This window comes from Crotalus tigris, unplaced genomic scaffold (assembly GCF_016545835.1).
Source record: "Crotalus tigris isolate CLP2741 ecotype Arizona unplaced genomic scaffold, ASM1654583v1 scf7180000017536.10889498, whole genome shotgun sequence".
Taxonomy (NCBI): domain Eukaryota; kingdom Metazoa; phylum Chordata; class Lepidosauria; order Squamata; family Viperidae; genus Crotalus; species Crotalus tigris.
The window spans coordinates 5,263,108-5,276,005 of record NW_024096460.1 but is presented as its reverse complement, the minus strand read 5'-3'; the positions used below and the strand labels follow the sequence as shown (position 1 = coordinate 5,276,005).

The window sequence follows — 12,898 nt, the reverse complement described above, 5'->3', positions numbered from 1 at the left end:
TATTTAAATAAATAATATTGTTTTAGATAAATAATACAATATTTGTGTTTTTCATCCCATCTAATACTACACCAGATTCATGCTTTATACATATAAATGGATATGGTAATAGCTGCAATGATGCTATTGCCCAGTTATGTGTATCACATGTACAATTCATGTAAAAAAGTGGTTGGCCTTCAGTTCTGTATTTGTGGCAGCCATCTGGACTTTTAAAAACTGTTCTCTAAAAACATCCCTGCACTTGAATGAAGGTGGTATTATCTATTGCTTTGTACTAATATTACTAAGCTATTAAGCTATTTTCCAAAGCACCTGAAGGCAGGACAAGAAAGCAACGGGTGGAAACTAATCAAGGAGAGAAGCAACCTAGAACTAAGGAGAAACTTCCTGACAGTGAGAACAATTAATCAGTGGAACAGCCTGCCTCCAGAAGCAGTAAATGCTCCAACACTGGAAGTTTTTAAGAATAGACTGGACAGCCATTTGTCCGAAATGGTGTAGGGTTTCCTGCCTGAGCAGGGGGTTGGACTAGATGACCTCCAAGGTCCCTTCCAACTTTACTAATATTACTATTACTATTACTAGTGTTAGGCATCTGTATTACTTTTTCTAGATTTCTTTTAAAGCTGGAAGTGATATATTTGATATAATTCTTTGTTTGCCATCAATATAACCACAAGTTGTCTTGCAATTATTTATGTGTATCTCAAATTAGAATTTGTAAACGTATCAATATTCTAATTTGAGATACACATGAATAAATAAGCAACTTTTTCAACTCCTGGATGGCTTAACCTCTCTGCTACTACAGCTGAAAAAAAATGCTATCAGAAATAACAAGTAGTTCAGAATATTAAATTTCATTTAATGAAAACTGGCATAAATAAAATTCCAACATGCAGTAATTGCTTTTTAAAAGTTAGTAGTCATTGCTTTTAAATGAATTATTCTTTATGCAAACATTATTTTACTAACTGCTGGGTAGACAAATAGTCTGCACATACAGTATGGAATAGTTTGCATTCAACATTTTGTATAGGCAAAAGTCTAATATAGTATGTTCACATGACTCACCCTCACCCATACTTTTCATATACATCCTTAAGGCAGCATCTGATCTAGGATAACTAATTTGAAAATCAGGTGATATGATTGGAATTTGTGCAATTTCAGACAGAATTGGATTATTCACTTGCTTTCACCCCCTTATTACCCATATGGGCCTAGAGATATTTGTGAAAATTACAGTAGTCGAAGATGGTATGCTGTTTAATGGGTTCTCTCTAGATTTTAATCTGTCTTTTAAAATGGACCGATGCTACAATTTGAATTACTCAGCCTTGGATAGTTTCAGACTAAAAGTACTTTCCTCTGGTTTAGGTTTCTAGTTTGCATGTTTATATGGCAAAATAACTCCTTTATGATTCAGTGAAGTATATATAATATGAACATATCTATTCAGTTCCAAGTCATTGGAGGAAACATTGTTTTTAAATTCTTTCCAAAATTGTCTAGCTATGAAGAATTGAAGAAAGTTATAAATGAAGGTAATATTAAATGGGTCATCACTAAGCTAATTGATTTGGTGGTACAGAAGGTGGAAATCCAAGAAGACTTCATCATTGCAGATGAAGCAATGTAGAATCAAGAAGTGGACACTTGCAGTATTACATAGATTAGGGGTCCCCAACACCCAGGCCACGACCCACTACTGGGCTGTGGCCTATTGAGAATTGGGCTGTGTGAGTGGGTGGCTGGAGTGTGCGTGCACGTGCAGCTCAACTTGTGCAAACGGTGGCTCAGTGGGCAGCCCAGTTCCCCTTTCCCCCCTAGCCGGACCACCAAGGCACAAAGGTTGGGGACAGCTGATATAGTTTATTAGAAAAGAATGATAAGGAAACAAAGAGACTAAGTAGAATGACTAGAATTATTGCATAGCAGCAATATAATGATTAACTCTTGAAGACTATTTTATTCAACTGCCATAAAAAAACTGGGGTAGGAATAATGATATGCTGGGAAAATGTTTGGAATAACTATTACGGTAATAAGGATTTTATTTTAGAGCAGGGGTGTCGAACTGCCAGCCCGCAGGCCGGACACGTCATCCGGAAGCTGCGCCTACCCTATTGCCGGCAATGGCAAAACCATCCCGATACGTTGCACGACTTCACGTGATGTCACCAGTTTGACATGTTTGTTTTAGAGCAACCAAGATGATCAAAGGCCTAGAGGCTAAAACATACGAAGAATGACTGTGGGGCTTGGGTTTGGCTAGTCTAAAGAAAAGAAGAAATAGGGGAGACATGATAGCAGTGTTCCAGTATCTGAGGGGTTGCCACAAGGCAGAGGGGATCAGGTTGTTCACCAGAGCACCAGAGAGAAGGACAAGAAACAATGTTTGGAAACTGGTCAAGGAGAGAAGCAATCTGGAATTAAGGAGAAGCTTCCTGATAGGACAATCAACCAGTGGAACAGCTTACCCCAGAAATCGTAGGCGCTCCATCACTGGAAATTTTTAAGAAGAAACTAGACAATCATCTGTCTGAAATGGTATAGGTTTTCCTGCCTGAGCAGGGAGCTGGTCTAGAAGACCTCCAAGGTCTCTTCTGGCTTCTATTCTATTCTATTCTATTCTATTCTATTCTATTCTATTCTATTCTATTCTATTCTTTTGATGTTTGGAAAATAAATTCCACTGTTGTTGGATGAATTGCAGTAGCTTGACAGTTTGTGTTAGTTTTGTCTAGAATGAGAATTACCTAATACTTTCAGTAAATCTGAAAGAAGCTATTTCCTTAGGATATCTGAGCCAAACAAAGTTCTACTGCGAAAAACAAAATTTATGATACAAATAATATCATTTGTTTCTTCCATGGGCACTAGCTGTTGATTTATTATTTCTATTTAACTAGATGTCATGATTTATAATCACAGTTCAATTGTTTATGTATTTTTTTCATTCATAGATTATATTCTGATTATCTCTACTTTGCAAGTGCTAATAAATCTGTAGAAGACTTCCATGAAAAAGTGGCTGAGTCATTGCAACTCTTTGAGAATTGTTTGATAGATTTCTCTTTGAGAGCCTGTGTGTACAACAACACCCTTAATAATGCTATGCCAGTATGTATATTTCATTTCAGATTTTATTAACTACTCTGAAGCCAAGTATTATGAGTGTCAGAATATATAAGAATCAAGTACTTTATAAAATTCAGTAACTGAAATTGCATGTGATGGTTGTTTAATAAAAATAACTGCACTTGGGGTGCTAGATTAGAGATCTTTTCTCCAACATCTGGTTGTTGAGAGTAATTTCTAAGAATACACATATTGTAAAGAACAAAATGTTGATTTAATTTGAGTGCTATTGATTTCTTTTCCCTTTTTTAAGTTCCCTCAAGAAGTTGGACATAAAAAAAAATGACACAAATAGAGTGAGAGGGAAGATTCTTGGGAGCTCATCTAAAATAGAAATAAATCCATCTGTTCTATGTCAGTTTGCACTGTAAATTATTTTAACCTTGTTTTTGTATAGCTCAATTAATTAAACAAATATTTTGGAAAGTTATATAATAACATAAATTCATGTGTTTCCTGTTGTTTATCCTCATTCCCCAACCTGACCCTTTTCCACATCCACCTGCCAGTTTATCCTCTGCTAATCACTTCCTAATCAATCATTTCATTTCCCCTTGCATCTCCCATCTCAGAATCTTCCCTACAATATGAATATAAATGTATCTGGAATAATTTACTACAGCTCTTTTCCCTCCCTCTCTCCCCCCTCTCTCTCTCTCAGGTAAGACTTCAGGTTGGTCTGTATGTTGCTTTCCTCCTTGACTGGCTGACTGTTTTCAATAAAGATCAAATATTAGTTCTCCGGTTAGAGGATCATGCATCTAATGTAAAATTAACTATGCACATAGTGTTCCAGTTTCTTGATTTAGGTATGAATTTTAATTAAGTATATCCATCATTGATTTATTGTGATTGTCTTGCATTTTCTAAGGCTTGTTGGCCATATTCCTTTCCTCTGTGCTATCTGTCTTCAGCACAGCTGTAGATAGAGTTAGCACCAAATACATTCATTTTGGGAAGGTATTGGAAGCTGTCATATTTCTACAGCTCAGAGCTTTAAATATAATATTTTAATTAGTTCATTTGCTATCTACTAGTCTATTCAATTCATGCAATCTGACTCTTATTTTGAACTGAATAGTGTTACCAGCTTTACTTTAACTTAGTCTTTAAATTTTCTTGAACTTTACTGTACATATAAAGCTCAAGGAAATTTAAATACTAAGTTAAAGTAAAGCTGATAACACTACTCAGTTCAAAATAATAGTCAGAATGCATATTTCAATATAAACCATTTCCAGTACCCTTCAGATACATTTTTCTTTGAGAGAAGAATTTGTAGGTAGATTTAAGAGAACATATAAAACAGCAGCAAAGGCTAAATACAAATGGTCTTCCACGAGTCAATGTGGATGGGAGCAATATGGGGTTTTTTCATAAAAGTTCACTTTGAGCTGTGGTGACGCAATGGTTAGAATACAGTATTGCAGGCTAATTCTGCTGACTGCCAGCCGATTGCTGGCAGTTCAGCAGTTCGATTCTCATCGTCTGAAGGTGGATTCAGCCTTCCATATATCCCAGGTGGGTAAAATGAGGATCCAGATTGTTGGTGGCAATATGCTGACTCTGTAAACTGCTTAGAAAGGGCTGTAAAGCACTGTGAAGCGGTATATTTAAAAAGTCTAAGTCTTTGAGGATAGAGATGCATGAATAATCCTCCTGAGCCATTGAATTGTAATGTATAATGTTACACATTAAAAGAAACATGTTAACTTGTCAAGCGCCACATCCACATGTAAAGGTTCAGTTAAATTGATTTATTGCTAAACATGTCTATGCAGAGGAATATTCTCAACTAATGGTTAGCATCTGCTTGGGGAAAGATAAGAGTTAATGGAATCTAAAGGGAGTTCACTTATGCCTATGTAGAGATTCTAGACTAATCTCTCTTTTAACTCTGCCCCCAAGTTCTGCCATTCCTTCTCTTACATAATTGTATTTAAGTAATTTTAATTACATTTAACTTTACTCATTTCTTTATCCTGGCCTCAACCCTTTTTAGAGTGTAGCTTTTGCCATATCAGTTATACCTGCCTATATTTGACATCCACTATCTTTTTACCTGATTTAAGGAGAAAAGATGTAGGTGTTACATCAAACAAAAAAAGCAAATGTCATTTATAGTTTCTGATTAAACCACCATGTGTAACATTCAAAGGCGTAGCTGTTTATTGAATGTTATACAACTTGGAAAATGCTTAGGAAAATGAATAAACTAAATTAGATATGATTATAAATATATTTTTATTGTAGGTGCTCTAAGCGAAAAACAAGAAGCTCTAATTACTAAAAGTCCTGCATCAAACACTAGAAGACCTGAAGATCGGAATCTAGGCCCTATGTTGCCTGTAACAAAAGAAATTCTGTGCGATTTTTATCAGCCTTTCAACAAAAAACTTGCTGAAGTTCTTTCTGATGAAGCTTTTTTATGGAAAAAGTCCTGATTTGACCATTTCAGAGCCACCACTGCAGTGCTTGGAGAGAAAAGATATATTTTTTAAAATTTTGTTTTTCAGATGTAAATAATTGCCATTGTGAAGTCACTAAATCTGCATTTTCATGTTTCTCTCACTTGCTATTATACAATATTCTTTTCCACACTGGAGCCCTTCAGGTGTGCTAAACTATGATCGTCAGAACTTGAGTCAGCATGGGAACTCCCTATTGAGAAATGCTGGAATATGAACTGGATTTCCAAAGTGGAATATAATGATTTTTGCCATTTTTTTTCTCAACAAAAGAACAGTGTACAGATAGGTTTGGTTGAAGCAATCTTAAGTCCTCTGGTTTTAAAATAATGGAATTACAATACAGAAATTAGCAGTATATACCTAAAATGCACATATGTTCTCACTTTTAAATATATCTTGCAATATTTGAAAACTGTTCAAAATGGCTTTTTAACCATTAAAAAATAATTAATTTTAATCTAGTGGTTTGATTTTTACTTTGACACACCATATTTACTTTAAATAAGGATGACCCCAAAATTAAAGAACTCTTCCCCAAAGAATATTAGACAATAAATACAGTAGCAACGAAATAACATTGCCTTCATTACAATATTCCCATAGTATATAGAACAATCGTCTCATTTCATAGGTAAAATATTAGGAATAAATTGCTTCTCCTCCAAGTAAATACAGTATTCTTCAGTAGGCAGACTGTGCAGTCACAATAATCCCATGAAATTTACCTAAAGTATTTAATCTGAAATATAATGAAGCAAACTTGTTTAATGGAATGTTTTATTTAAGTGGGCTCCAGGCACAATTATATTACTATTAGCAGCATACATCATTTTCTGAAGAATGTCCATTTTCAATCATTAAATCAAATAGTTTTGATGTGAATTTATACAAAATCACCAGATTAAAGCCAGAACATTCTGGATCAATTTACAGTAAAATAGAATAAAAATATGGGAGAATTTGTGTGTGGAAAGTGATAAAATGATGCCTTTCAGTTGCTTTATTTAAATAAGATAGCTCTTCTTATGTCTTTATATTGACATTAGGATATAATCTACCACGAGATAGAATGTGGAAGAGGCCCATAATATTTTTTAATGCTGTGAAGAACATTTTTAATGTGTTTTCATTACCTTTTTATTTATTTTTATTTTTTTTCCTGCTCCAGAAATATAAATAGAAATTACCTAAAGAAACTACATTAGGACTGTGTCCATCATTATGTCCAATAGCAGAGTTATTCTCCAGAAACTGAACAGAATGGAACCAAAGTTGATGTGTCAGGAAAAACTTTAAAAGAAAAATCAGGATTTAAAATGGAGCTGCAGTTGGCTTAGGATCCAAGAGAGCACTGTTTGTGTGGCAGTGGTTTATTTATTTATTCAATTTATATAGAACATCTAGTATAATCTTGGTACTTGACTGTTCCTTGATTTGCATGAACCACTAAAACAAGAGTGATAGAACACAATATCTTCTTCAAGATATATTTTATTCAGCTTTTCTTTTTTCCCGGTATCCTTTGTTCTGTTCCCCTATTTTGACCCTTTTAGTTACGTTTTTCACTTTCAAGTCCATAAGTTCAAATAATATGTCACAATATAGACACCTCGGGATCAATCTCATGGTGAAACAAGCTGATTAGAACATTTCTTTGCTTCAGACAACTAACTCTGGGATGCAAAGAGTTTCTTGTTTGATTCAGGACATTGAGGAATCAGCTGAAAGCAGCTGATCTGGGCCTTGCCTTACAATTACTTAAATGACACATGAAAACATTGACAGATTGCCCAGTCTGAGAAAGTGTGTGTGTGTGTGTGGGGGGGAAACAAATCTCTGGAAAAGAGCTTAGCATAAACTTAAAGGACAATGTGGACCATGAAATTACTAGACTAGATAGGCGAACAATACCCTCCTTCATATCCATAGTAAGTTCATTTGGCTTGTTTCAATTGCTATATTTTTCCAGCCTGTTTGGTATTTGTAGCCTGTTTTTGTAGTTTTTGGAAGTTCTAGTCTGGCTGATGATTACACCATTTGAATTAAATATAGTTAGGTTCTGTATTTTCATTTTAGCTTGAACTTTGATCTGAAGAAAGACTCTGTGCTCTGCTACTAATGGCCTGTTATAAATGCTCTGATCAAGGCTGCTGTTCCAAGGAAAAATATCTTAACTGCTGTTTCAGTGAACAGATTATAAAGAAAAGGTAGGCTCACACTGATTAGCTAGAGACATGTCATTACAATCTCTTGAACATGGGATAGCATAATAGCAGCATACATCCACTTCATTATTGTCTCTTTCTGTTGTGCTGATATAAACTTTCTTGCTATCTATTTTTTTTCCTGGTGTGGCATGTGAACAAACAGTCTTTCTGTCTCTTACAGATGTGAACATATCCTTTTTGATTTGCTGATATCAACTATCCATCCTCTCCCACTTTATCTATATCAGGTGCATAGTTCTTTTGAGCTCTCATTCTTCTAGTTCAGGGGTGTCAAACTAAATTTCATTGAGGGCCACATCAGCATTGCGGTTGTCCTGGGGTGTGGTCTACTGGGTGGGTGTGGACAGAGTGGGTGTGGCCTATTGGGTGGGCATGGCCAGCTCTACATCATTCACATCAAGGATGCCTGTGGGGGCCTGGGCAGGAGTGGGACAGATCTGAGAGTCTTTGGCAGAAGGGGGTGGGACCAGGGCAAGTGACAAGGCATGGTCCATTGGAGGAGCCTCACTACCTGCTGAAACCCTTCTGCCAGAGTCCATCAAGCCAGATATGTAAAGTAGGCGAGGGCAATTTGCTGGCCATTTCCAGGCAATGGTGCATTTCTTCATTCCTCACAAAGGGTGACACCTCCCCAGCATGCACCCAGGGGGTGAGGACGACACAGCAGGGGCTGGTTTCTCACTGTTTCCAGACAGCCTTGTGGAGCTAGCACTGAATGCATTTCAGCATAGATGGCCACCACAAAATTGTACATTGGCTCCTGGCCGGCCTGGGCCGGGGCCAAGGTAGTGGGGGCTGTTCCCTCACTGTTTCCAGGATGGCTTCACGGGGCACATGAAACCACTTCGCAGGCCACATCTGGTACCCGGGCCTTGTGTTTGACATGTCTGTTTTAGTTGTTAATATGCTGGAAACAAAAGACTGAAACAATAACTGGTTTCTGATTTCAGTATAGGTAGTCCTCAACTTACAACCACAATTGAGCCCAAAATTTCTGTTGCTAGGTGTTGTTAAGTGAGTTTTGCCCCATTTTATGACCTTACATGCCACACTTGTTAAGTGAATCACTGAAATTGTTAAGTTGATAACACAATTGTTAAGTGAATCTGGCTTCCCCATTGACTTTGGTTGTCAGAAGGTCACAAAAGGGGATCACATGACCCCGGGACACACTGCAACTGTCATAAATACGAGTCAATTGCCAAGGATCTGAATTTTGATCAAGTGACCATGGGGATGCTACAAAGGTTATAAGTGTGAAAAATGGTCATATGCCACTTTTTTCAGTGCCATTGTAACTTTGAATGGTCACTAAATGAACATTTGTAACTTGAGGACTGCCTGTAGTAAAAAATGATTCCCTCCTCCCCCCGATCAATTTGGAAGTTGTTCTGCTTTCAATATAGCAATATCAATTGCTAGGGATATTGTTTCCAATGTGAGTGCACTGGCATTATTATTAGACTGATACAACCAAATCCAATTACACTTTATGGTACAACTTAAGCATACTGTTCTAACTGAACCAATTTTATCATCTAACACTTGCTCATTGATTTGTGGGCTCTAAAACACAGGAGGCCCCAAAGACAGATGTCACTGGTTGCAGCTTGGAATAAAAGGAATTTTCTTGGGGGAAGTTATTTCATAAAGAAATTGCTCTGCTTACTAATTGAATAAGGAAGTGGTAATGAAACATATCTGGTAGCATTTTAGTACATTTAAATGACACCCAGTAAACAGCTCTTTTCTTGAGCTGTTTTTCACAGAATATATATTTATTTCTCAGTGTAATGGAGAATGTATCGAAGTAAAAATGATGCTCAGTTGCACCAGGTCTTCCTGCAACAATTCATACTGCCAAAATAATCACAAATTCCACCTATGTCAACAGCAAGGCAACTGAGAACATGTGAATAGGTGAACACATATACAGTATGCATTTGTGCAAACTCACATGCTCAGAATCCTCTATATGCTTTTTTTTAACTTATGCATTTTACTTAAATAAATGATTACATTCTGCTTATTTCCTTCACAGAAATAGTGATAAAGCCCATATTCCATAGAGGAATGGTGTTCTGGAAGGGATGAGTTAATTGTTCTGTCTATCCAAAAATTGATTGACAATAAAAATACAATAATAAAAATGCATAGCAAGGATGAAAACAATAGCAAAATATATATTTCTATCACCGATAAGGAAACTTCTGATATTTAAGTAATGGAGTTAATTGAGATTTTTCAAGTGAAAATGACTAAAGCTTAATCCTCCGAAAATGGTATGCTGAGATGTAAGGATTTTTTTTTCTCCTGCCAACAAAGAGCTGATTTTGCCACAGAGCTGATTCTTTGTGGCATGCTCCCCAGATTTGAATGGGAAAAACTAGGAATGACCCAAGATGACCCTTAGACAACTATGTACCTACTTTAGAAGAAGAATCTCAATGATCACCATTCTTGGCAGGAGCAGCTGGAAGATTGTGTCTCCATCTTTTCCTTTCAACTGTTTTTTTTTTTTAAGTGCACTTGGTTGTAAATGCACATTTTGAAGTTTACTTTTTCTTTTTGACTTTCATCTTTAACTGTTAATTGACTGGTTGAATGCTGATTTATTCTAACCCCTTGCTGGATATTAAAGTGAATGTTTTTCATATTTTTACTGCAGTGTTTTGGACTTGTGAGTCACTATCGCTTTTGCCAGATGAAAGTCAATGGTGAGAGGATTCTCCCCTGGGTAGTGAAAGTTATCTGATCTGATTGGATTTTTACTACAAAGGTTTTGTATTCTTTTGTATGTTTGTGAGCTCTGCTCTTATTTATTTTAACCTCTGATGGATACTTCCCCCTTTTCAGTTTTTATTGTGGGAAATACTATCTCAATTTTTCCTGCAGTCATTCTGTTATGAAATCTCTACTTCTCCTATCCTTGAGAGGAACTGTTTATGTATTGTTGTGAAAGCTCAGCTACAAGAGAGTTTGGGGCTATATTAAAAAGTAAACAACAATAGCTTAAGGATTTGAACATTGTATATCATATATTCCTTAATGATTTCCATAAAAAGAGTTGTAAAAGAAAGGCAAGAACCAGTTCAACTTAATATTAAAGCCCTTTGGGAAGCCTTTGAGAAAACAATTGTTTTTAACTTACAAGTTCAAACTGAAAATTTAGATAAAAAGTTTGACAAATTGACAACCGTTTTAAATCAACCCAAAGATGGCATTGAGATATAAATAACAGCAGCTAAACCAGTCCTTACAATTGGATGAATTGGAACCTAATTTGTTGCTGGCAGAGTCTAGTTTGAGAACTTCAGACTGGTTGGAAAAGGCTGAAAGGGCATGAATTCAAAAGTCTTAGAGATGACAGAATCAATGAGTGATGAACTGGACTTTCTTAAGAAATAGATGGAGATTGGGGAGTGAACTTATTATTATCCAATTTGAAAATAATGGTCAAGAGACCCTGCATTTAACTTGCAGAAAGATTCTTTGAACAACAAATGCTGCAGAAATATTTAGAACAGAGATTTATGACTTTGAGGAATGTGATGTAATTGTTGGTAAAGATTGCAGTAAAAACTTTTAAGGAATCAATTGAAGATATTTAATTCAGATCAGGGATAATTACTGAGGTGATTTATGGTAGATCAAAAACCATTGCCAACTTTTTATGAGTTAAATGCAATAATAGATTGTTAACAGAGGGCTTTGAAGTTTAATTTTGCTGCTGGCTTTACCTGTTAACTATTTTTATATAAATTATAGATTTGAACTCTGAGCCTATTTTACAAAGGGAGAAAACTATTATTCTTTAAATATATTTATCAGTATTCACCTGGGGGGGGGGATTATGTTTTTCTAATGCTGTTTTTATGCCTTGTTTAGCTTTGTTTTGTTTTTGTATTTTTTTCCCTCTTTTTGGGAGTTCGTGTTTTAACTTTGTGAATAAAAAATAAATAAATAAAATGATTAAAGACCATCCCCTTTTCATAAGGCCTTTATGGTAGTGATGGACTGCTGTAATTCAAAGGTTACCTTGTTCCCACATGCCTGAGAATATTCTTCTTGTTATTCTCAAGGCTAAGGAGATGGTGAAAACCCCCAGGGCATTACAATCTAGTTTGGCATTATCACCTCAAATGCAACAATTTTACAATAATCCTTTGCATCAAAATGATTTATTTTGTCAAGTTGTTGCCAGATCAAGCGTTACTCTCTCAGTATATAATATAATTATGAATTGCCTTTAAGTTTCACTCATTTCTTTTCAATTATAGGAATCAAGGGGAAAAAAAACAGAGTCCAAAGTAACTAAGAAAAAGATGGATTTTAAAAAAAATCAATTAACTTTTGTTTAGTCATAAGAATAGAGTAAGAAACACAGTTTCTACAAAGCCCTATAGATTACTGGTAGTTGGAAGAAAACTTACACTAGCCTTGTTCCAAGACAAACAGACTTTTACATTTAGGAAGAAAATAAGACATTATTGCCTGTTGATTCCAATATTCATGCATGTCTTTCTTCAACCTAAAAATCTTAATTTAAACAAAGAAGTTGCTTCAACTTTGCATCTGTCATCTTGCCAAGAATTAACAAGGTTTTCCAAGTATGCTAAAGGCATTTTGTATATAAAAAGCATTAAACTCTTTGCTAGAAACTAGAAAGCAGTTTTACTAAGATACCTCATGCAGATTGTCCATGGACATATGTTTAATGTTACCCTGATCCTAGTCCTCAAACAGGGCTTTCAGCCAGACCTTTGAAAATATCAGACTCAAGAGAGAGAAAGAGAGAGAGAGAGAAAAAGAGAAAGTTTACACTGTGCTGCCATCATCTGTCTACTATGGAGAATGTTGTTCTTGGTAATGAATGTACTTCTGATAATAAAAACTAAAACGTGCATTTTTTTTTCTGAAGCAATATAATGGAAAGAATATCATATTCATTTTGTACAAACTTTTTAAGTTACAGAAATCTGAACATTTTATTTCCATTTATCATTATATTACATGTATTTGATATTGCTACACGAACAATAGGAGAGACTT

At 35.5% G+C, this 12,898-nt stretch overlaps 1 protein-coding gene across 2 annotated transcripts in view; it reads left to right on the top strand.

The window, feature by feature from the left end:
* CHST15 (carbohydrate sulfotransferase 15) overlaps positions 1-6,075 on the top strand; it is a 60,138-nt gene extending 54,063 nt beyond the window's left edge. The window contains exons 6-8 of one of the 2 annotated variants that reach the window (XM_039340099.1): positions 2,973-3,129; positions 3,809-3,956; positions 5,401-6,075. In XM_039340099.1, coding sequence (XP_039196033.1) covers positions 2,973-3,129; positions 3,809-3,956; positions 5,401-5,591 — 496 coding nt within the window. In that variant the 3' untranslated portion in view covers positions 5,592-6,075. The remainder of the gene's footprint in view (positions 1-2,972; positions 3,130-3,808; positions 3,957-5,400) is intronic. The other variant, XM_039340189.1, reaches the window with a different exon arrangement.
* Positions 6,076-12,898: the final 6,823 nt, after the last annotated feature.